Source organism: Aptenodytes patagonicus, chromosome 10, assembly GCF_965638725.1.
Source record: "Aptenodytes patagonicus chromosome 10, bAptPat1.pri.cur, whole genome shotgun sequence".
Taxonomy (NCBI): domain Eukaryota; kingdom Metazoa; phylum Chordata; class Aves; order Sphenisciformes; family Spheniscidae; genus Aptenodytes; species Aptenodytes patagonicus.
The window spans coordinates 6,307,009-6,330,128 of NC_134958.1; the positions used below are offsets into that span (position 1 = coordinate 6,307,009).

At 55.8% G+C, this 23,120-nt stretch overlaps 1 protein-coding gene across 1 annotated transcript; it reads left to right on the forward strand.

Moving 5' to 3' along the window:
* The first annotated feature begins 5,247 nt into the window (after nucleotides 1-5,247).
* RHCG (Rh family C glycoprotein) lies at nucleotides 5,248-14,900 on the forward strand. The gene is made up of 10 exons (XM_076347932.1): nucleotides 5,248-5,695; nucleotides 9,718-9,904; nucleotides 10,382-10,532; nucleotides 11,290-11,437; nucleotides 11,833-11,999; nucleotides 12,667-12,804; nucleotides 13,161-13,297; nucleotides 13,842-13,966; nucleotides 14,335-14,408; nucleotides 14,589-14,900. Exons 1-10 carry the CDS (start codon nucleotides 5,485-5,487, stop codon nucleotides 14,652-14,654), a joined length of 1,404 nt encoding a protein of 467 aa, XP_076204047.1. The 5' UTR covers nucleotides 5,248-5,484; the 3' UTR covers nucleotides 14,655-14,900.
* The last annotated feature ends 8,220 nt before the right edge of the window (nucleotides 14,901-23,120 follow it).

Below are 23,120 nucleotides of genomic sequence, written 5' to 3' on the forward strand. Positions count from 1 at the left end.
CCTGCGGGTCTCGGAGCACATCTTACCCCACGGGTGTTAGCAGTCAAGGTGTGATCCAAGCGTGGATGGATCACACTGGGTAACAGGGAGGAGGAAGCCCCGCGGGCCAGAGACGCCCAGGTGTCCACACCACCCTTCTCTCCAGAGCTTGAATGGCCCAGCCTAAACCAGTGTCACCAGCAGCCAGTCGTATTTATAAAGCAACAAAGACAAGCAGGCAATAAACCACCCATTCGGCTTAGTTGGTGACTATGAACGCAAGCGGGTTTAATGAGCTGGAACGAGGGGCTGATCCACTCGGGTGTGCAGGAGAAACCTGCCACCAAGAGCAAGGGAAGGACACCGGGTCTCCCTGGCTGAAAGGGTGGTAGGCAGCCTGCGGTCCTGGGGATGTGGGCTCCCTGGGGAGCTGTGGGTCCCTCCTCCTGGCCGGGGGTTGCTCTTGGCCCCGTGAGACATCTCATGCTGCTTGTAAATAAATCACTCGCCTGTAGAAGCCCTGAAGAAGAGCCAACCCCGCCATGCTCCCGCTGCCATTGCCCAGCAGCTGGCGTCTGTCCCAGCAGCCCGCCGAGGACACTTAGCAGAGTGTGACCAAAACCTGCCTTATCACGGTCCACCTGGGACCAGAAAAAAACTCGGGGCACGGAGGAGTTTCCCAGCAAAGCCTGGCAGCTCCCGACACGGGAATTGCTGCCGGCTGCTCAAGCCCCTGCTCCTTTCCTGCCCATTCCAGCATATTTGCTCTTGAAGCCCATCCAGCTCTCGGGAAAGCCGTCAGAGATGTTGGCTGAGCCCCGGTGACCTGCGTGTTTCCCAGCGTGACAGCCGCAGCCGCTCACGCCTCTGCTTCTTGCGCTGTCCCACGCTTGCGCTGCTCGTGGAGATGTTCGCCCTCTCTGCCTGCTCCCCAAGGACGCTGACTTCTCTCTCAAACAGAGCCCTTGGCTTCTCTCTGGACAATCATTTACTTGCCAATAAATGTGGTTTCTTGGGAAGAAGGAGAAGGCACAAGAAAAATCATTTGAAAATTGCACTCACGTTTGGTTGGCACTTTGATCCAGATAGGGTTCTTTTTAACTTAAAGAAATCTTGCTTTATTTTGACCTTTTCCCAACATTTCTCTCCGAGTGATATTTAACGGTGAGGGCTGAAAAAAGGGCTGAGAAAACCCAGACCTAAATTAACTGTTTGATCTCCCACCATACCACCACTCTGTCCCGCCCCGGTGGAAAGTTTGTTTGCCATTCTGCTGAGCCAGCCAAAAAAGGTTTTGTTTTGGATTGACTCAGATGCTGTGCTTTCAGGACACTCCTCAAGGACTTGCACAAGCAACAAGTCACCTCTGATGCTGAGCAATGCCCAGAGACTCACTTGTGCTGTATGAAGGCTTCTGAGCCTCCCCATACCATCATCCTCCAGTGCCCCCTCCACCCCACGTGCCCAAAGGCTACCGTTAGTGGCTGCTGCTGCTTTGCCCTCTACTTCTGGAGAGCGAGTCAAGCTGGGCAAAGGGCTCCTTGGTGGATCTCCAGGCAGTCGTCTGAGAAGGGAGGGAGCTGCAGGAAGGGAAGGGGGCAGGCTGGGGGCGTTGGCTGTGCTTCTTGGGCGTCAAGGTCCTCAGAGGTGGCTTTGGCTTGGGTGTAGCGTGACATGGGAGGTCACTGGTGCCTCCTGGGGAGGCAAATTCCTCGGTTCTCTGTTGTAATGGAAGAGAATTTGATCTGCCTCCCTTCTGCTCGCCAGTGACCTAGGCAAGCCAGCATGAGCTCCAGGGTAAATCCAGCCAGGAGCAAGGATCGCTGCCTGCTGCATGTGGGCTAGCCCAGCCTCACGTCCCTCCCCTGGAGAAGTTCTGGTATTGCCTGGTTTTGCACGGTTCTCCTCACTCCAGTGAATCCTTGGAGCTGCCAGGAGATAAAGGAGGGAAAGGCGAGGGTAAGCAGGCAGGGACTGTCAGGCCAGCGCCCGCAATGCTGCAGACGGTGGAGATGGTGCTTCCAGCTCTGCCCTCCCCTGGGCACCTCTAGACCCCCGGGGTGCTTGGCTTTGCGGTCACCTCTCGGAGCCGGCACAGCACCTTGGCCCAGCGTTGGCTGCGATAAGATCTGCCGAGACAGTTCACAGTGACCCAAGGAGCCGCCATTCCCTCCTCTCCAGGACCAAGCTGCGCCGAGGCCTCCAGGCAAGAGGGAGGGATTTCTGGGCGCTTTAGATTTTGTTTTTACATCTCTCAAGTATTTTTAGTGCTCGTAAAATTGAGAAACTGGGAGAGACCCAGCTGGGACCAGTACAGTACAACCCTCACCCAGAGCCTTCCCAAGGCAACTGAGACCTGACCGCTGCCAGCCCTAGTCCCACGTCTCCAGAGCAGAAGGACAAACGTTCCTGCCCCTCTTCCCCCAGCGTCATCCCACTGGTTTTTTTTTGCAAACCTTGCCGCTCTTACGGGCACTGGACGTGATGGGCCAAATTCAGTGGTGGAGCAGGCAAGCGTTGCCTCCAGCAGGCACTGCGCTGGCTCACACCGGCGTGGAGCTTCCAACAGGGCTTTTAAGCAGCTTGATATTTGTGACTGGGGCATGGTGAAGCCTGCCCCATGCATTCTGCCACACAGTTAGGTACCTTGTAGGATGGACGCAAAGGATTTGGTCTAACCCACCGTAGGAAGCACTCTGCCTGCATCACTGCAGGCACGTGTGCTGGCACGGCCCCGTCAGCCTTTCCAGCGTTACCCTGGCCCTGCAAAGGAGCCTGGAGAGAAGCTGGTCCTTTAATGGGCTCTCACGGCGTGGGCAGCCAGCAGAGCATGCCAGCCCTGATGGGACTGCAGTGGCAAAGTGCTGATCTGCAGGTCGATAAGGAGGGGCAGTGCAAGGCAGTGCAGCAAGGTGAGACTATCGGGCCAGCAGAAAAGCTATTAGCCTTTGTCCTCAGCCTCCAGACGCAGGGGAGAGGGGCCGGGGACAGCGGGTGGGAGAGAGCTGCTGCCTCCCGGGCTGTGCAAGGGCTTTGCAAGCTGCTTTTCTGGGGAAGCTGCCATTCCAGTGAGACCATGGATTAGAAAAGCTCTGCAGTTTGGTTTCTTCTGCTAAAGGGTAACCACAGAGCATAACTGCTGGTGGCTACGGTACCAGGCCTTAGCAGGTTCCCTTGTGTTATAAAATGCTCCTCTGTGCCTCTGTGTTGCCTTTCTCAAGGTGTCTAAGAGCTGCTCTAGGGTAGGGCTGAAGACTGGTCCTGCCACGTAGCAGGCAGGAGAACATGCAACTATCAACAGTGCTTCCAGCGATTAGGGCTCGGGTATTGTTTAGGGATTTCAGCTTCTTTCTAGCTGGAGATCTCTTCTTTCCTGGTGCGTACAGCTGAGACCGCCCTGCAGAAACTATGTGTAATGGGAGACCCAAAAACTTAGTGGGTGGACCCTGAGCAGCAGTGCTCGAGGGAGCGCCCGTCCTCAGGACAACAACATCCATTTGCTTTAGGTGTTCCCAAACAAGTGACCCCAGTCCAGCCAAAGCCGGCTGAAGCTCTGCTCATGCAGGGTAAAGGGCTAGGCAGATGGGGTTCCCTTTTCCTCAGCCCCAGCGTGCACAGGAGGGGAGGGGTGCTGGTCTGGCCCCTTGCCAAGCACAGCACTGGTTTGCGGCCCCGACCTCCCAGTGCTCCCCCGGGGGCTGCGGGAAGGAGCCTGCACCCTGATGCTCTCCCATGGTCCGGCGTTCACTTGCTGTCTGGGTTCACTTGCTGTCTTACTCCCAGCTGACCCTCCCTGGTGTGTCTGGATCGCTAGCTGGTTCCTCTGCCATACAGAAGTGCTCCTGAGCTGCATCTCCATGGCTCTTCCCAAAGCTGCCTCTGCCCTGCTGCCTGCACGGGGCCCAAATGGAGAATGATTTTGTGTGGCCGTCAGTCTCTTCAAGACCATCCACATCATTTTTCTGCCATCTGTCATTTTGAGAAGAAAGCAAACAAGAAAAAAATAATAAACTCAAATTATTGCCTAATCAACACAGAAATCAGCGCTGCTTGCTCAGCCTGCGGGCCACGATTAGATGCCATCAGCAAATTTGGGCAGCTTGCCTGGGCTGCAGTCTTTCATCTCTTGAAGACTGACAGGCATCTCGGGGATCTGCAGGCAGAGGAAGGAGCTGGGATCCGCTTAGAGGTCTCACACAGCCCTTTGGGGAAAGAGCACATGGTTCAAAACCACGGGAAGAAAGGAGCATTGTGTTTATGTTTATTAATTAAAGGAAGCCCCATACCAGAGGAGGGGATGTTTAGGCGGCAGCTCTGAGGTCTCCAGCCCCATCTCCAGCACCATCCCAGAGTACTGCCCTGGTTCATGCAGCCCCAGCCCGGCTTGTCCTGATGGGAGGATGCGCTGGGTGAATCACTCCGGGAAGTGATGGGACGTGTCACTTCTACATCCTTATAGATATATGGCAGCCTTGGCAGGGCCGTCGCATGTCTGTGCATGCATGCGGGATCTTGGCATTTGGTTTGAAGCATGTATCTTCCTCTTCCTCCTGACTGCCCCACAGCGGGACCCGCGCCCAGTGACTCAGGCTGCCTTGGCAGGGATGTGGGGAGGCCCCACAGCTCAGTTTCTCCTGGTCATCAGAAGGGAGCATGGCCCCTGGGCTCAGCCCCATTTGCCCTTGGTCAGAGAGAGACAGCTGCTCTGAGGAGGGGGTGAGCAGCCCCAGGCAGACCCCCACTGCAGCAGGGCTGTGTCCCCCCATCTCTGCACCCAGGACAGAGGCTCCCAGGAGGAAATGGGCCCCGGTGACAGTTTGGTGTTGCCCAAGAGGCTCTGGGAGTTGCCCTGCACAGGGTGGCAAGCCTGTCCCCACTCACCTCCACCCTGGCTCACACGGTATGGTCAACTGTCCAGATGCACGCTGCAAAGCAAGGAGCAGGACAGTCTCACCCCGAGGCAAAGAGTCTCCTGGGGCTGCTGCTGTGCCCCGCGAGATGGGCAGGGACAGCTGAGAGCTGGAGTGAGGGGCACCCTGCCTTCACCCTCAGTGCTAGGTGGGGAAGGGTGCTTGCAGAGCCAGGAGTAGGTGGTGAGGGGAGCACCCAGTGCAGGGAGGGAGGGCGCTGGGGGCAGTGGTGGTTAGGGTGCTCCTGCAAGGGGAAGCGAAGGGGTGTGGGGCCAGGCAGAGCAGGGGGCAGGACGCCCGGGCTCCACTCCCCACTTGCACTGACCTCCACGTCTACTCGTCCCCAGGGAGGCAGGGCTCAGAGGTGCTCGAGCTGCTCGGAGAAAAGGTGCCGAGACCTGTCCCTCCTCCCAGGGAGGAAGGAGGGCGAGAGGAGCAAGCCTGCCGAAGCTCCCGTGCTCTGAAACATGATCCTGCCGCAGGCACCTCCCTGGGCCCCACCTCAGCCTCTCCGACCTATATATGTCGCCCGCCTTGGCCAGGCGCGGGGGACGCAGGCTCACACGGTCTGCCGGGCCCCCAGGGATCCCTGTGGATGGAGCGGCCGAGGCACCAGGGGATGACGAAGAACACGTACATGCGCTGGCGGCTCCCGCTCGTATGCCTCCTCTGGGAGGTGGCCATGATCGTCCTTTTCGGGGTCTTCGTGCGCTTCGGCCCCGAAGCTGACGCGCACTGGGAGGAAGAGAAGCGAGAGATGAACTTGACCAGCGACATAGAGAACGATTTCTACTTCCGATACCCATGTGAGTATTTGGGAAGCCTAGTCCTGGTGCTGGCTGGTCCCCATCCCATCCCAACCCATCATATCCCATCCCATGGCACAGCCTGTCAGAGGCGATGTCTCCACCGATTGCTGGAAAGTCAGGCTCTTGCCTTGAGGCTGGTTTGGGGCACACCAAGAGCAAGAGAAAAGCCTCATGGCCCTCCAGCGCTCTTGGGGCTTTGTCAGCAAGGTACCGTGACACCAGTACGTGACGTCTTTTTTCCAGGAATAGGGCTGACGTGTTCCCAGCACCCTGCAAGTTTCGGCTTGCTACCCCCTCCCTCAGCTCTGGATCAGAGCAAGCTTTTCTGTGCATACGGAGGAACGGCTGTCGAGATCCTGTGACATCTTCTTCCCCTTCCTACGTCCTCCCCCTCACTAGTAAATTACCCTTTAGCTACTGGCATTTCGATGCTGGAGTCCTCCCAACCTGCCAGCTTCCCAGGGCTCTTGGGTCGCTGCATCATATTGCCACGGGGATTATTCAGGTGGTTAAAGCCCTTCTGGCCAGGCGGTGCCTTTGGCTGGCTTTGGTCTCCAGGGCTGGTCATCTTTGTGAGCCGTTCAGAACAGGCTGCTTCTGTAGGCAATTGTTTCCAAGGAAGCAACAGGCCTGAGTCATGCATCTATTTAGAACATTTCCATTAAAAACACCTGCTAAATCAAAGGAGCTATAGAAACCTGTAGCTGCTGAGGATTAGCTAGTTCAGAAAAGGATTTGCTTACAGAAACCCACTGCTCAGCCAGCCTCCGAGTTAGTCTATGGCCGTGGCTGCCCCGGGCTCTCCCTCGAGATCTGCCCTTGGGACTATGCCCGCGCAGGTCAGCGTGAAGCAGCAGCAGTGCCCAAGGGCTGCTCTTGTCACTGATGTGCTGGGAGGACATCAGGGGTCCAAGAAAGAGCGCATAGGAGCTAAGGACGTGACATCTCTTCTGTCCTCATATCCCACCCCTGCTCCACAGTGCCAAATATTCCCCCTCAAAAGGCTGCATGGGTTCACACAACTAAATCAACCTAAGACCAACTGCTTAGCTCAGTTTAGCTTTGCGTTACTTTTCTGTTTCAGACCTGAGGAAGGGCTCACGTGCCCAAAAGCACAGGTGGCTTTTTTCCATTATCTAATCAGAAATATTCTCTCTCTGCAAAGATGGACAAACAAGGCAAGGCGACCGAGCCCTGGCATTTTGATCCCTGTGTCCATCCAGCGCTGCTCAGAAGACAGTGCGATGGTTGAACACCCGAGGATCATTTGTATCAATGTGTCTGCGACCGCTGCTGTCCATAGGACCTGTCTGCAATGGCAGTGGGATAAGAGTGGCAAACTGACAGGTCCTCCGAGCCCAGAGATGATTGGGAAGGCAGGCAGAGGGAAGCCTATGTGGGCTTGTGTCAGTGGTGCCCATTGCCAGGTCCAGTCAGTGTGACAATTCCTTCTCATTTTGAATTGCACATTGATATTCCCTAATGGGTGACTCCTCTGCTCTCTAGGGAAAAGAAATGAGGTTCTTTGGCACAAGTAGCATTCCCAAAGCCCAAACATTTCCTCTCGATAGTGACGGCAATTGTCCTCCCGCAAAAGCAGGGTCACAAAACCTTTAGGGCATGGCAGCGCTTGGGCTGCCTCTGAGTGATGCCAATGTTATTCTTCCCCAGGGAAAATAAATGCAAGGGTTAGAAAAAGGCTTTAGACTGGGTGCAGTTTGAAGAAAGACCCGCTCTTCCTCTGGCTTTGTGCAGGGTCTAACGCACGGTGGGTATCCTCTGTTTTCAGAGGGCACACAGTCCGCAGCTTTAACTCTGACCTGTGTATTTCTGCTTTTAGGATGAAGTGGGAATATATAATGCAAATGGCAGCAGATAATTCTAGCTGTGTATTGTGCTGCTTACACTGGAGAATAGAGGTGGGGAGAATAAATGCAGCTGCAGAGGGAAAGTCTGTGGGATTGTATGGTAAAACCAGAGTTAGGAAGACTGGTTCTTAGGACATGCGGAGAAGTGCATTTGAAGCTGAACAGTGCCAGCTGCAGATCTTGTCTCCTTCCTTTCTTTATGAGTGATTTCATAGGCATAGGGGGCATTTTTAAAACCAAGCAGATTAACCTGTCTCTGCAATATGGCACTACGTTGCTGGAGCCTGTCCAAATGCTCGTCCTTATACAAGTCATAGAATAGAATCATAGAATCATAGAATCATTAAGGTTGGAAAAGACCTCCAAGATCATCGAGTCCAACCGTCAACCCAACACCACCATGCCCACTAAACCATGTCCCTAAGCGCCTCATCTACACGTCTTCTAAATACTTCCAGGGATGGGGACTCCACCACTTCCCTGGGCAGCCTGTTCCAATGTTTCACCACTCTTTCAGTAAAGAAATTTTTCCTCACATCCAATCTAAACTTTCCCTGGCACAACTTGAGGCCATTTCCTCTCATCCTATCGCTAGTTACTTGGGAGAAGAGACCGACCCCCACCTCGCTACAACCTCCTTTCAGGGAGTTGTAGAGAGCGATGAGGTCTCCCCTCAGCCTCCTTTTCTCCAGGCTGAACAACCCCAGTTCCCTCAGCCGCTCCTCATAGGACTTGTTCTCCAGACCCCTCACCAGCCTCGTTGCCCTTCTCTGGACACGCTCCAGCACCTCGACGTCCTTCTTGTAGTGAGGGGCCCAAAACTGAACACAGTATTCGAGGTGCGGCCTCACCAGTGCCGAGTACAGGGGCACGATCACTTCCCTGCTCCTGCTGGCCACACTATTTCTGATACAGGCCAGGATGCCATTGGCCTTCTTGGCCGCCTGGGCACACTGCCGGCTCACTTGTGGGCACAAGTCGCAAGATCTTGTAAAGCACCAAAGGACAAAAGCCAAGGCTTCTGCAGAGCTACACCTCACCCAAATCCTCACCCAGCCCTTAGTGGAAGCAGCAGATACAACCCCACTGTCCCTGCGGGAGCAGATCTGAGGCTGCTGGAGTTCAGCACAGGTTCAGGGTAGAGCAGATTCTCAATCACTGAATTTCCTTTGCCCTGAGCTTATGCCTTCTCTGAGGTGCACAGACATTGCTGGTTATAGTGGCTATAAGGGTTTGTGCGCCGCATAATGCAGAACTTGCCGGCGTAGCTCTGTCGATGCTGTGTTTACCTGTTCTACAGCGTGGGTTTGCTGGTGGGAGACTCCCGGAGGGGGAACCCAGCCTTGGATCTCCTGCTCTTTTCATGGGCAGAGTGGCCTCCAGTGTGAGGGTTTGCATGGTTCTGTTTGTAAGTATGCAGCGTTTCAGCTCACTTAATTGCAAAGCGATGCTTATCTGATAGAAATGTGCAGCATTAAAAAGTACAGCAGGTTTACTGCACCGAGAAGTTCTTTCAAGAGGCTCATGCAGGTTTGGTTTCCCCCGGGGAAGGACATCTGAGGGGCTCGAGTTAGCAGGTCCGAGCATTTGTGGGAAGAACTGGGTCTCTCTGGTTTAAGCACTTAAAATCTCACAAGGTGGGATCCTGGTCTCAAGGGTATTTTGCCACTGATTCAGTGGCATTTAAAAATGTATTTGTAAACTTCCTTTGTTCTTGTACTCTTCTTGCTCTGAGCCATCACCAGGACCCTGCATTGGATGGACCTACCCAAAATGACCATTCATGTGTTTTTAACAAAACTTCACTGTTCATTTTACATGACATTTTCTGAGTTTTTTACAAAAGGGGAAAAACCAATCTGAATAGAAAAATGTTTTCCTTTGTACACTCCATTAGTCTCCAGTCTTCTCTTGCACACAGCTTTTAAGAAACATTTTTTACTTTCAAGACCAAGCCTTTTAACCAAAAGCCAGTTTCCAAAAGCTGAGCCATTTTCAGACTTAGAAATGTGGGGACATGGGACAAACACACATTTTCTCTTGAATTTCCCCCCTATTGCCACTGATGTGGTTTCCTTTCACTGCCGACTTCAAATGGCACTCGCAGCCCTGCCTTTGCCGCAGAGCTGACGGTCCCTTCCCTCTGCACAGCTTTCCAGGACGTCCACGTGATGATCTTTGTGGGCTTTGGCTTCCTCATGACATTCCTCAAGCGTTATGGATTCGGAGCCGTGGGTTTCAATTTCCTCCTTGCTGCCTTTGGGATCCAGTGGGCTCTCCTGATGCAAGGCTGGTTCCACTCTTTCAAGAGCGGGAAGATCCTCGTTGGAGTGGAGAAGTAAGGAGGAGATGGGCTCTGGGATGCCACCTCTTGACTGGCCGGTGGAAGAGCTGGGACAGGAGCCAAGCAGCTGGCAGCACCTGTCCCTCTGTTACATGCAAACAAGCCTCTCAAATGTTGTCTTCCCTCCACGTACCTCCACTCACTTTCCACCTTTGAGTCCAAAGGTACTTGTCATTATGGTGGTACTGCTCAAAGGGAAATGTGAGATGAGCATCACCCCTTAGTCCCAAGCCAAGTACCATGGAATCCAGTGCTGAGAACATACATAATCCACATTATTTAAATAACTTGGGGGAAAGCACCTTTCCTGGACAGTATGTCAGAATGGGAGGAAGGTCAGTGGGAAATCCAAGGCTGGTTCCTAATCACCTATTTGTCTTCAGGTGGGATCTCTGGAGCTGGGGGTGGGTGAGGGTGAGTTACAGAAGAGAATTTCCTCATTAAACCACAGTTTTCCTTCCCCTTTTCCAGCCTGATCAATGCTGATTTCTGTGTGGGCTCTGTGTGCATTGCCTTTGGGGCCATCCTGGGCAAAACCAGCCCCATACAGCTCCTCGTCATGACACTGTTTCAAGTCACGCTCTTCGCAGTGAACGAGTACATCCTCCTCAACCTGCTTCATGTAAGGCTTTAGGCAGCACCCGCTTAGTTCTGCTCCTTCCTCTCTGCGTCTCTGCAAATTGTCTCCTTCTGCTATGGCTCCACCAAGCCACTGCCTTCATAAGATTTGAAATGCAAGAATTCAGGCAGAAAAAGCAGACATAATAGAAAAGAGGGGTTCAGTGAGGGGTACTTCCCTGAGAAGGGAGATCCCCCGGAGTTTTACACACAAGCCTGGCAATTCAAGAGCACTGGGTCCCTTCACTGCAGCTCCTGAGGCAGACGGGGTCTTAGCACAAAGGGCCAGTCATTCTCTTCATGCCTGAGATTTCCCTTTCATCGGTTTTCCCTGCTGAAATATGGGCGCTGTAGAAGGAAATCGAGCGACAAAGAGGACGTCAGCAGATGTCTGCTGACAGAGGCAGGGTTCCTGCCCTCCGAGAGAGGGCTTGGAGGGCTGGGAAGCAAATAAGCTCCCAGAAGACCTGAGTGCACATGGGAGCCAACCTGGCTATCGCTGTAACCTGCTTGCCATTAGGAAACTCCCCTCTGCTTCGATGCCTTCCAAGGGGAAGCTAAGAGGAATGCTGTGGCCACACACGGGACCAAGTGAGCGGGATAGATAGCAGGACCAGAGCATTTTTGTCCCCCTTTTCACATGACTGAGTGCAGGCTGGAAGGATGGGTGGGCAGACAAGCGGGGCATGATGCAAACCAGACCTCAGCTCCAAAACAAGTGGTGACTGCAGAAGCGAACCTCTGTTTTCCCATGGCTGCAGGTTAAGGATGCGGGTGGCTCCATGACCATTCACACCTTCGGAGCCTACTTTGGCCTCACAGTGACACGCATCCTGTACAGACCCAACCTGGAGCAGAGTAAGGACAAGCAGGGTTCCGTGTACCACTCCGACCTCTTCGCTATGATCGGTGAGTCAGCTCCTGCCTCAGGGGCACTGGTAAATGCGGACCGCTCAGCTGCAGAGGGCTGGTCCCTCCTGTGTCTCTGGGAGAACCAAACTGAAACCAGGATCTGGGGCCGAGAAGCTCTGTATCCCAGTCTTCCACCTCTCAGAGTTACTCAGCTCCCTTCATCAATGGCTGGGCTGAGATGGTGCCTGGGAAGACAAGGACGCATTTTGGTTCCCCCTCTCTGCCAGCCCCTCCTGACACTGGTCCCATTACAGGGGGTGCAGCTCTGGGGCAGCAGGACTACGGGATTTAACTTCCCCCTCTGCAGAAAGATCTTGTTTAGAGGTTTTTTCAATCCCTGTATTCTCTCTTTTCCCTTTCTCTTCTTCATCCCCTCCTCCCCATCCCACCAGGTACCCTGTATCTATGGATGTACTGGCCCAGTTTTAACTCGGCAATTTCTGAGCATGGGGATGCCCAGCACCGGGCTGCCATTAACACGTACTGCTCGCTGGCTGCTTGTGTCCTCACCACAGTGGCCTTCTCCAGCATGCTGCAGAAGAAAGGCAAGCTTGACATGGTAAGCTGGGAGCAGAGAGCCCTGCGCTGCCCAGGGGGCTTATAATGAGGTTGACTGAGGGTCCAGGAAACAATTGGGTTTCAGGGCATGATGGTGCAACCAGCATCCAGGCAGAAACCCAGAGGCTTTATTGAATAAGCAGGTGGAAAGTGAGTCCTGCAGTGCTTGAGGTGCAGGGTGATGGACGTGGTGGACCTAAGTCACAGCGGGGACTGGACTTGCTCTGCCCAGAGAGCTACTGATGGGCATGTTGCAGAGCCGTGTTTGGCAACGCTCTCCAGCAAGCCGAGCAGGGCCTGCGTGGCAGCTCGTGAGCAATCGGGGGGCTGACTTGTACGTGTTATGTGTGTGGGTGACATGTCTCTGTGACAGCAGAGCTTGCGTGACACATGGGTGAGACAATTTCCATCTCATCACAACTCCCCACCCAGATTTGTGGATGCAAAGAACGTGTGTGGTACAGGGAGTGGGAGTCTATGTGTGCCTGTGCTACAGACAGAGGCTGCCTGTTCTTCTCCTCTTGTTTTTCACCAACAAGCAGGAAAATGGGCCCTGATATTTCCTCTGGAAGCATTTTCAGAGCTGATTCTCTCGCTTTACCATTTGCACCATCCCTGAGCAATTGCAATCTCCCCGAGATGCCAAGACAGGGCGGTTACTTCTGCAGGTCCACATCCAGAACGCAACGCTGGCAGGTGGCGTGGCCGTGGGCACCAGCGCGGAGATGATGCTGACTCCGTATGGCTCCCTCATTGTTGGGTTCATCTGTGGCATCGTGTCCACAGTGGGGTATGTCTACCTCACGGTGAGTGCTGCTTTAGGGGTCTGCAGCCCTGGTCCTGCTAAGGAGACCAGGAATGGATTCACTTCCCTTTGAGGGTTCCTGCTTTCCACCATCCCTCACGTAGATGCACTTCTGATTCCGTTTACTGCCCCAAAACGTTCAGGAAGGTTCAGTCTCCCAACAGGAGAGTGTTTGGAGGAGACGTTGTTATTTTATCTTGAGCTTGGCTCACAGCTTTGTCTACAGGCCCTTAGCTCTTAAATGGGACACAGTATCACTCTTCCTTCTCTGCTTATCCCGGTTCTCCATGGAAGGAACTAATCCTTTCCAGGGCTGTGCTCACGTCCCTGATCTCTCTCTACCTCCCCTCCCCTCAGCCTTTTTTGGAGTCCAGGTTGCACATCCAGGACACATGTGGCATCCACAACCTCCACGCCATGCCAGGCCTTATTGGGGGCATTGTGGGGGCCATCACTGCAGCTGCAGCCACGGAGGATGTATATGGAAAGGAAGGGTAAGACAGCTTGAAAAATCTTCCCTGAGAATAGATTTTACCTGGGGCTCCTTGGGCTGGGAGCAAGGAGCAATTAACAGCCCTCGTTAATTGCCCAGAGTTGCCCCTTTGCCCCTCAAAAACATGGGGTGCACTGACTGTGTCGGGCTTACTGAAGTGTAAGAGACTCATCTCTTGCAGCTGACTTCTGGTGGCCTCAAAAAGTGAGCCATAACCCCGCTCCTTGGCATTATTCCGGGGCACAGTGGGCGGGGAAGTGCTCCTCCCTCCATCCCTGCATTGTTTTGGGGCGTCAGGTAAGGCTGAAGGTCTGAAATACAAAAGAAATGTTTATATTTTGGGCTCCTCCTAGGTAAAGCTTTGCCAGGGACCAGAGGAGAAAGAAGTGAGCAGCGTTTTGTGTCATTGCAACACTCTCCTGGTCCATTGCAGAAGAGGGATGGGGATAGTGAGGAGTCCCCGGGGGAGCAGGGCAACAGAGCTTCTCCAGAGCCAGGGAGGATCTCCTGCCAGGAGCAATCCTCACCGTTTCTGCCCTTGGCAGGTTTATCAAGGCGTTTGACTTCACTGGCACGTACCAGACACGGACACCCAGTGTCCAAGGAGGGTTCCAGGCGGCTGGCATTGTGGTGTCTCTGCTGATGGCTTTCGCCGGCGGGGCCCTTGTGGGTAAGCAGGAGGGGAGCACGGAGAGGGGTGGGTTGAGTCCAGCCTGTGGCTGAAATGGAGGTGTCCACGTACTCCTGCCTGTGGCTGGATGCGTCCTTCCTGCTTGCGTTGCAAGGGTTGCAGCCCCTGGCTTGCTCACATTTGGACGCCCTGCAGCGGGACCACCCCAAAGCCCACAGGAGCAGGGGAAACCAGGCAGCCAAGGGGGGAGCAAGCTCAAATGGGTTTGGAGAAAAGGGGGGATTGGCACCAAGCACCATCCCAGGGCTGCGTTTGCCCCCTTTGCTGCCGGGACGGGTGGACTCCGGCCATCCGCACCCTGCCTGCGTTATGGCCCCCTGCCCACTGCCCTGCCCGGCTGCTTCCAGGGGCCATCCTGAAGCTGCCCGTCTGGGGCGACGCCGCCGCCGAGAACTGCTTTGAGGACGACATTTACTGGGAGGTGAGGCGGGGGGCGAGCGGGCTGGCCCGGCCGCGGGCCGAGGCGCTGAGGCGGGGTGTGGGGTCGAGGTCGGCGGCGGGAGCGGGGCGGAGTGGGGCGGGAGGCACAAGATGGCGCTGTCGCCCCGCGGCGTGAGGGGCCGCCGTGGCGCGGCGCTGAGGGGGCTCTGCCGCGCCGCAGGTGCCGGAGGACGAGGAGAGCGACGTGTACCACATGCACAACCCCGACAAGCCCGCCTCGCCCTGAGCCGCCCACAGCCCTCCGCCGCCCCCCGCCCAGGGCGCTGCCTCCTCAGGGGGGCGGCCCGCCATCTTCCCGCCTGCGGGGCTGCCCCCACCGCCTCTTCCCCCGCCACAGAACCCTGGGCCCCACTCCTGGGGGGGGCGAAAGGCTCATTTTCTCCCCATGACGACGAGGCACCCAGCCTGGCCCTTCTCTCCCGCTTTTGTAACGAGCTGTTGTGAATAAAATAAAAACGTGTTCTTCTTTCCAGGCCTGTGCTCCCTTGTGTGAGTAGTGGAGCAGGATGGGATGTCGCCCAGACCCCGTCTCTCACGCCAGCAACACAGGGCAGCTACTGGGAGAGCTCTTGGCTGCTGGGGGTAAAGCGGAGGCGCTGGGACACTCACGGTGCCCGGGGGCCGAAGTGGATGCACGAGCGATGGCAATGCAGGGATAGGACAGGCTGTGGAGACGCTGGCTTAGGACCTGGCACCTTAAAATACAGCAGCTGGAGGCAGCAGCCAGACTTTCCACGGCAGGGGCTGAGCCTGTGTGGGAAGCACAGGCCGGGCTGGTGCTTTTTGCGGGGGAGGGGGGGGGGTGCTGGGGTGCAGCGGCTGTCCTCGTGCTCATGCTACCATCCAAGGCCTGGGTAAGGGCCAGCTTTGAGTCTGGCTACACTTTTACATGCCTCCACCATCACCTTCTCAACTGCTCTACTGAGGTCTCCATCAGCACCTTGGGAGCGTTGTTTGCATGTACAGTGCAGGCTGGCAAGACCCTTTCCTCTTCTTTGGTTTCAGCCATTTCTTCCAGTGTCATCAGACCACTCCTTCCACTTACCAGTGCTATCCTGATGGGAAGACCCCAAAGCCAGAGCAAAGCCCCCGGCTCTTAACCGGACCATCAGGCTTCAGCCAGAGTTGGAGGAGACAGGAATGAAAATCAGGCCTAAAACCTGCATGTTTTCCAGGATGATATGATATGAGGAGCGGGAGACGAAAAGGGGGGGGGGGGAAAGGAGGTAGGAGGGCTGATAGGTGTCTTCACCGCGTCTAGCTGTAATTCTCACACCTGAGGGGGGGAGTCAAAAGTAGCTATTCACATCCCCTTGGGACATGACACCCTCATTTTCCATGCTGGGTAAAGACAAAAACCCTTTACAACATGTTTCTGGAATTTGTCAGCGGCTGCCAGCAGCAGCATGTTAATTAAATGTCGGCAAAGATGGAAGCAAGAGGCTCTGCTCTAATTGGACACTTTGCTTGGTGGAGCTGAAAAACATTGTGACAGAGGAGGAGGCGCCGAAACACTGTGTTCCCCCGCCATGGCACGGGGACGGGGACAACCAGGCGCAGGAGATGCTCTCTTCCGAACCGGCGTTGCCTCTGTTGTCCTGAGACAACCTCACCGCTGAAAAAAGAAGAGTAACAAAATAAGAAAAGGCCTAAAATCCTCCATAGGCAAGGTCTCGAGCACAGCAGTGGCATTGGATGCAGTGAAGGGGCTTGTTGGCTAAGGGGAAATTCAGAAATATTGTAGCTGGGCTGTCAGGAGCCCTAGCCCTCTTGCCAGCTGGTGGTATACTGTATGTTCTTTTATGATGGCAAAGGAGATGTCTGACAGGGGTTAGAAATGGTCTCCAGAGAATGATCCCTGCAGAGGCTGAGCGTACGTTGAGCTGCACCCTTTCCCCAGGGCAGGGATGGGAAAATGGGGTGCAATTCCTGATGTCTGTGTGCTGGGATCTGCTGAAGGAAGGAGATCTCCTCCCAGCCTCTTTGCACTGGGGAAAGGATGTAACAGCCATTTTCTGTTCACATCTTCGTCCACAGAGCCCATCAGAAACCATCACGGGGTCATTTACTGATAGGCACTGTAGACAATCTCATTTCAAAAGTGGAGTCCAAAACTTTTTGCCCCAAGTCTTCAAAACCACCTGAAAGCAGAAGCAGACCTCTTGGGCACTGCATTTCCTACTGCCTCACCGGACCAGTGCCCTTCTGTCCCACCCCATTTGAGCCTCTGGCCACATCTCGGACAAGCCAGCATCCAGCTGTGCCAGCCCCAGGGAGGCAGTGTCCCACCGTGGGGATACTGTGTCCAGCCCCCATGGCCTCTGGTCTTTCCTCCCAGCAGCGTGCAAGGGGCCGCGGGGATCAGTAACTGCAAAGACTGAGCAACCCTCGTTGCTTTAGCGAGGTGGCCAGCCCGCATCTCTGGTGGGGCAGGTCTGTGAGTGCCGGGAGATGGTCCTACCCTGTGTGCACATGCCGGCAGAAGGAGCCACGACCCCGCTCCCTGTCCCTCCAGGTTCTGCCTCCTCCTCATGGGAAGACACCTAAATTGCCCAGGCTGCTGGGCAGCAAAGCGCATGTTCTTGCGGGGCTCAGTCTGGTCTCAGTACCTAAATCACTCACTGGGGCTGGCCTTGCAGTTTTAATTCCCTGGCAAACAATGCCAGGGTCGGGCTGGTGCATTTGAAGTGCGGTCGTGGCCCCAGCGGTGGACAGAGGGCTTCTCAACGGGGGAGCACAGAGACCAGAGGATTGGGCTGCTCCGGCAGGCGGGAGGACGTGTGAGAAAGGGGCTGTCGATACCCATGGGGATTAGGTGGTACAAATTGGCTGGGAAGCACCAGAGGCATTGACCAAAGTTGTCCCGGGGCAGGTTCCCATGGGGGGGCTGGCTGAAACAACCCGCCTTCAAGGAGGCTGGAAGGCCCAGCCTGGCTGCTAATCCCCTGGGATCTATGGGGCACGGAGCAGAAAAGAGGTTAAAAAAAAAAAAGGAAAATCTCATGTAAAGGTGGTGGTTTCCCCAGGGGGATGATGTTAGAGAGAGTGGGAAGGGGGCGGGGGGGGGGGGGAACAGCATCATTTAATCCTGCTTTTAATAGGCAGGTGGTGGGCTTTTGCTTGTACTCCTGCTCCTGTGAGCTGCTGCAGAGATTTTGGGGGAAGGCCTTTGCTCGCCTCTGCTGTCCCCCACTCCTGGTGGGGACCTCCATGCCTCTACAGAGGGTCCCCGTCTGCAGGCCTGCCCGGGAGAAGGGGGGTCACGTGCTTATATCTCTGCCCATGTGTGTGTTGGTGTGCATGGGTGCAGGTACATGGTGCAAGCCCCAGATTTGGGCTGAAACGGGCTCATTGCACGCCCAAGGCGCTGGCCACAGCAGATCTCCCGCTGGCGGTGTGCCCATGCGTACAAAGCCCTCTGTCCCCACGCACGTGCCTTCAGCCTTCTTGACCACGTGCAACCGGCACACTGAAAACCACGTTGCCCACGTTGCCGGCGGTGTCGGCATGCCCTCACACACGCGTGCCAGCCTGCCGGCCGCTGCGTCACTGTGCACATCCGTCTACCTTTGCCGTGCACGTCCGTCTACCTTTGCGCTGGTGCAAGCGCCTGCATGTGGGACCCGGCGTGTCCACGCCTGCGTGAGCGCCGCTCCAGCCCCTTCTGAAGGAGCGCTGTAAATTGTAATCAGATTAGGGCAGCCGGTCGCTTAAGGCCCTTGAAAAGGGCATACGTCCCCTCATCAGTACCTAGCATTGAGTCGCACAAAGGGTCTAAGTAACTCGGCAGGGGTCGGGCCCTCCGGAGCGCAGGGGAGGGGGCTCGCCTTTCTTTTCTCTCTGTCCCTTGTAATTATGTCAATTTGCTAGCCAAATTGTTTGCTTGAGTGGACAGTGGGGGCTTGCCCCCCTTCCCGCCTCCCCCCCACCCCTAACCCCATTCATGTGCTAATGTGGGAAGGAGCATGGCCTCCTGACTTCGGGAGCTGGCCCTCGAGGAGCAAAGCACAGGGGGGCACGGGCCGGGAGCCCCCCATTTATGTGCCCATGGATGCCTTGGCCTTGCAGCCCAGATGAACAGGGCTCTCCTGTTTGCTCTAGCCCATGGTGGGGTGTGCAATGCCCAGCCAGCCCCGGCCAGCCCTGGTTTTCTCCGGCCATCCCTCACCTGCACCATACTCCTGCTTGGGCCAACGCATCCCCAGGGCTGCGAGCCGTGCCCCGCCGCGCAGCGGCTTTTTCGGCACACCTCCCCACCCGCGCACCTCCCAGCATTTGCATATATTCTGCCCACAAATCCTTGTCAAGGGGAACTCTTTATTGCCTGTATAGATCACAGGGTGTTAGTTAAGGGGCTTCTTTGTATTGCCTCAGACAGCTGGGGTCATCAAAAGTCCTGCGGTGGGAAGGAGAGACAGGAGGAGGGGGGAAGCTCTGACAATACGGACTGAAGGATTAAAGGAGCATATAAAGTTCCTATTGAGTGAGACAAGAGGCTGTTCACTCCCAAGATTGACAGCGACCAGGAGGCGATTCCCAACACAATGTCCAATTAATTCTCTACCCTCTTCGCTGCCGTCTTCTCCCTCCCTCCTCTCCTGGGCTGGAGCATGAGCAGGGAAGGGTTGAAGCTAAGATCCTCGAGAAGGTAATTAATTATTCCTGGCTAAGAGGAGCCTGCCGGGGTGTGAGCCAGTCCCCAGGCTCGCTGGGCATCCATCCCCCTCCCACGGCTCCCATCAGTTTGGGCCACTTCGGGGTAGTTTTCCTTTCCATCACAGGCAGAGCTGTCCCACCAAGGGTCCATCTCCACAGCAGATCCTGCACCATAACCATGGTTAGTACTGAGCCCAGAAGAGGTAGATTTAGGGCTAAAGCCAGGCCGGCAGCGGCATGCAGCAGGGCAAGGCAGTGGCAGCAAGAGAGCTAGGGAACAGGGCGAGGTGCCTGGGCGAGATGCACAGGCGTGCGTTTGGGGAGAGGCAGAGCAACGTGTGCCAGGTCTGGGGATCAGGTCTTACCCGTGTGTGCAGTGGCAATGGGTAAAGCAGCTCCATCTACCCTGGTTTTATAGGGAGAAGCGGGCTCCTGGCCATAAGGGAGCACTGCCATCATCCCCTGGGCTGGCCACCCATGCTGGCCCTGGGCATAGCAGGGCTTGTAGGAGGTATTTTTGAGTGTACTCCTACCTCTCCTGCTAACAGCATCTCTTTGACATACCCCCCGTGTACAGGAGAGCAGAATCTGGGCCACCAAATGAAACTCCTGCAAACCACTGAGTATGAATTGTCTGGTCTATTTTTTCCCTTGCAAACATCTCAGCCCGGAGGAAGGGAGTAACCACGAAAGCACCTTTCTCCGAGCTGGCCACCTTTTCATTGGTACTCTCTGCAGCGCCGAGGCTCCCAGACATGGGTGGGGAATGTCCTTCCACAGCGACAAGCATCTCCAAACCACCTGGTTTGGGAGAAAAAGCCACGCAACCAGGAGGGCCCAGTTCTCACTGCAGGTGACACTTTGGCCGGCCCATCTCCTCCGTTCCCACCGCTCAGCACAGACCCCTTCCCCTCCGCCGCCCCTGCCCATAGCACAGAAGATGCCACCAGCCCATGCCAGCATGAGGTGGGGGAGCAGTGCTGCCCGCCCCACGCACCCCACAAGCAGGAGATGCCCTGGGGATGCCGGCACGGGGCTGCCGGTTGCTCGGTGTCTCCCGCCTGCTCCCTCCCGCCGCACACGCTCCCAGTGAAGTTGTTTGAAAGTCTTCCGGCAGTTTTCGCGGCCAGGAATAACAGATTAGCCATGATCTGATCAGCCCAGTATCTAAGCTGTATTCTCCCCGCTGACAAGTATTTGAAAGAGGGGAGGGGCCACTTTCAGCCCAACGATGAATCTTTCACCGACAAGAAAAGACCCTTTTTTCTCCCGCCAGCCGCAGGCTGCTCCGTGCCCTGTTGCTAAGCGAGACCCGGGGCCACTGCTTGCACGCGGCCGGCTCCAGCAGAGCCCTCGGGTTAGCAGGATCAGGAGATTCACACCAGACATCTTGGTTTTTTGGGGGGGATGTTTCTTTTCTCACCCGCCTTTGACTGGCAGATAACAGCTCGCCGGTGAGGCCCAGGGATGCCCCTGCCGAGGCGGCTCGCCCTGGGAGGAAAGGGAAGATGCAGAAGCCTTTGGAGGGTGGGTTGGGGCGTTGGGGTCGGGGCCTCAGCCCTAAATGTCTGGGGTTTGCTGCCACGCGTGGGAGTGTCCCCAGCCAGGCTGCAGAACGGCAGCACCCCCCATACCCACAGCCCCTGTGTCCTGGTGGGTTGGGGTGCAGCAGGACCTTGGGGACATGGCCTTGGAGGATGCTCGGTGCTGGTAGCTAAAGAAAAGCCTGACTTGGCTTCATGCTGGGGTGGACCTGGACTTGGGCTTGCAGGGGACATGTGGCAGAGGAAACGGGAGGATGATCTCCAGGCTTGGGCCAGTTTTTTGGTCCCCGCAGCCACACACTGCTCCAGAGCACCCTCTCCCTGCCGCCAGCCCCAGCCAGGGCCAACCGCCCTGCGATAAAGAAGGGAAATCACTAAAACAAAGGCTTTCCAGGCTATTTCTGGAGCTGCCAGCATGAGGTGCCCTCGCCTAAGACATGGTGCTCACATCTCCCTCCTCTCCTGCAAGGCAGTGGTGCAAGCAGAGCTGCAGGCTGCCAGGCCCTGGGCTGGCACCTTCCCAGAGCCCTGCCTGCCCTCCCTCGCAGGCAGGGTGCTGGGGGGGGGGAGGAAGGAGGCTCTCTTTCGTGCATGTAACCCTCCAGTGACTAGTGCCACTGCCAAACCTCCCTCGTCAGCCCCGAGCGAAGGCACCTCTGGGTATTACCAATGCACGGCAGCTCAGGCTCTTTGTGCTCAGTCCTACGTGGGAAATCCTCCTTCTCCACTGCTGTAGGAAGCCTTCAGAAACCCCCTTGTCCCTACCTCGGCCTGGGAAGACTTTCTTGACCTCAGACTCCTGTGAGCCCTTGATCTCAAGACAGGCAGAGGTGACCAGACCTCATTGCACTGACATGCAGGACTGTGGAAGAGACCCGCGGGGAGGCTGTTTCCCTTTCCACGGGAAAGGGGAATCACTCTGGCACAGCACCACAAGCTGCTCCCCCCCCCGCCCCGGCCATGCCCTGTGCCCAGCTGGTGCAAAAAGCCCCAGGGAAGGATGCCAGAGGGGCTGCAAAAGTTACTGCTGCTTTGAGCAGCACAAAAAGGAAAGAAACCCTGAGCCTTGGGGTTAGAAACACAAAAGGACGGATCTGTGGCTGTAATACAGCTCCTTTCTGTAGCTTTAGCAGCACAAAGCAGCTGAAAAACTGGCTTCTCTGGCAAGCTGAGCTCTCTTCCAGTTTGTGGGGGATCCCTCGGTGGCTGAAGGGGCAGTGCCAGTGCCGATGCCACAGCCACCTCCAGTGCCATGGGCAGCGGGACAGGATTCCCAGTGCCCTGAGGTTGTCCTAAGTCTCACCAGAGGCATGATGACTTTCTCCAGTCTTCCTGGGAATTACCTCTGTTTGGCGTTCTGGGGAAGGTGGTGTTACGGTGCAGGTGCTCTATCAGTTTGTGCTTGCCGTGGATAGCAGCGGCTGCACGGGCTGCTTGCCATGCTCGGCAGTGGGCACCCGCCCTAGGTAAATCCCTCCCAGCCAGCAGCTTCTCAAGGTCATGTTCAAATCTCTCTAGGCTCGAGCCAGCAAAGTACAGGTGAGGTCTGCTGACCTCCAAGACATCTCTTGCAGTCCCACCCACCCAACTAACTCTCTGTCGCCCTTTTTTTCTGGCTGTTGGCTGCCCCGGCCGGGGCAAGCTCCCAGCTTTGGGACCTTACCACTCGTATGGTATTTCAGGACAGATTTCTCACTCTTTTGGGTGGCTCTGCTAGCCGTGAGACATATCCTCCGCTGCACAGGCAGGTCTCCTGCCTTGCTCTGCAGCCAGGAATCACCTGTGCGGAGGAGCAATGGGAGAGCTGGGGGGCTGGAGCACACCCTTCATCTGCTCCTGGGGAGGCCGAAGGACTTTTGACATACATCTTAAAGCTTCCTGGCCCACTGCTTGGTTAAACCTGCAAATGGCCTCTGTTCCTCTTGGATAAACTGCCCTACTCATTCACTTTATCGTTTGCAATACAATGACCCAATGTTTACGCCATGGACGTGAAGGCCTATGTTTGACTGTCCCCAGCCTTCACATCATCATGGCACTGACCAGGTTTCTAGGATCTCCCTGTGCTACAAACAGCAAGTCCCCAGCGTCAAAATGAATTGCTCTTGACTTTATTCCTTTTGCCTCGGTTGTTTCTCCTGGCTTTGCCTCCAAGCCTTGGCTTCGCCTTGGCTTCGCCTTGGCTTGTGCTTGGCAGGTAGGTGGAAGGTGCTTTGTGGGTGAGAGCAGCAGCTCCCCGTTCAACTTCACTTTTCTCTGGGGAATCCTGAACCACTAAAACCAATTTACTCTTTAACTCTGGGTAGTCTCTACCTTGAAAATGCTCTATAAAACCCTCCTCTGGGAAGGATGTGGTCTGCAGAGAGAGACCTGACTGTCCTCCTGATGGTCTGATCATCTGCGGGAGAGCACAGGGGCTCTTCCCCGGCCAGGGGCTGGGAGGCACCACATCTTCTTGAGGAAGAAAAGAAAATTTGCCTTCAAGGACTAGT

Coding starts and splice junctions, on each gene's coding strand:
- RHCG (XM_076347932.1), top strand. CDS start 5,485: ATGGAGCGGCCGAGGCACCAGGGGATGACGAAGAACACGTACATGCGC. Junction 10,533..11,289: donor TCCTCCTCAACCTGCTTCAT/GTAAGGCTTTAG, acceptor CCATGGCTGCAG/GTTAAGGATGCGGGTGGCTC. Junction 12,000..12,666: donor AGAAAGGCAAGCTTGACATG/GTAAGCTGGGAG, acceptor TTACTTCTGCAG/GTCCACATCCAGAACGCAAC.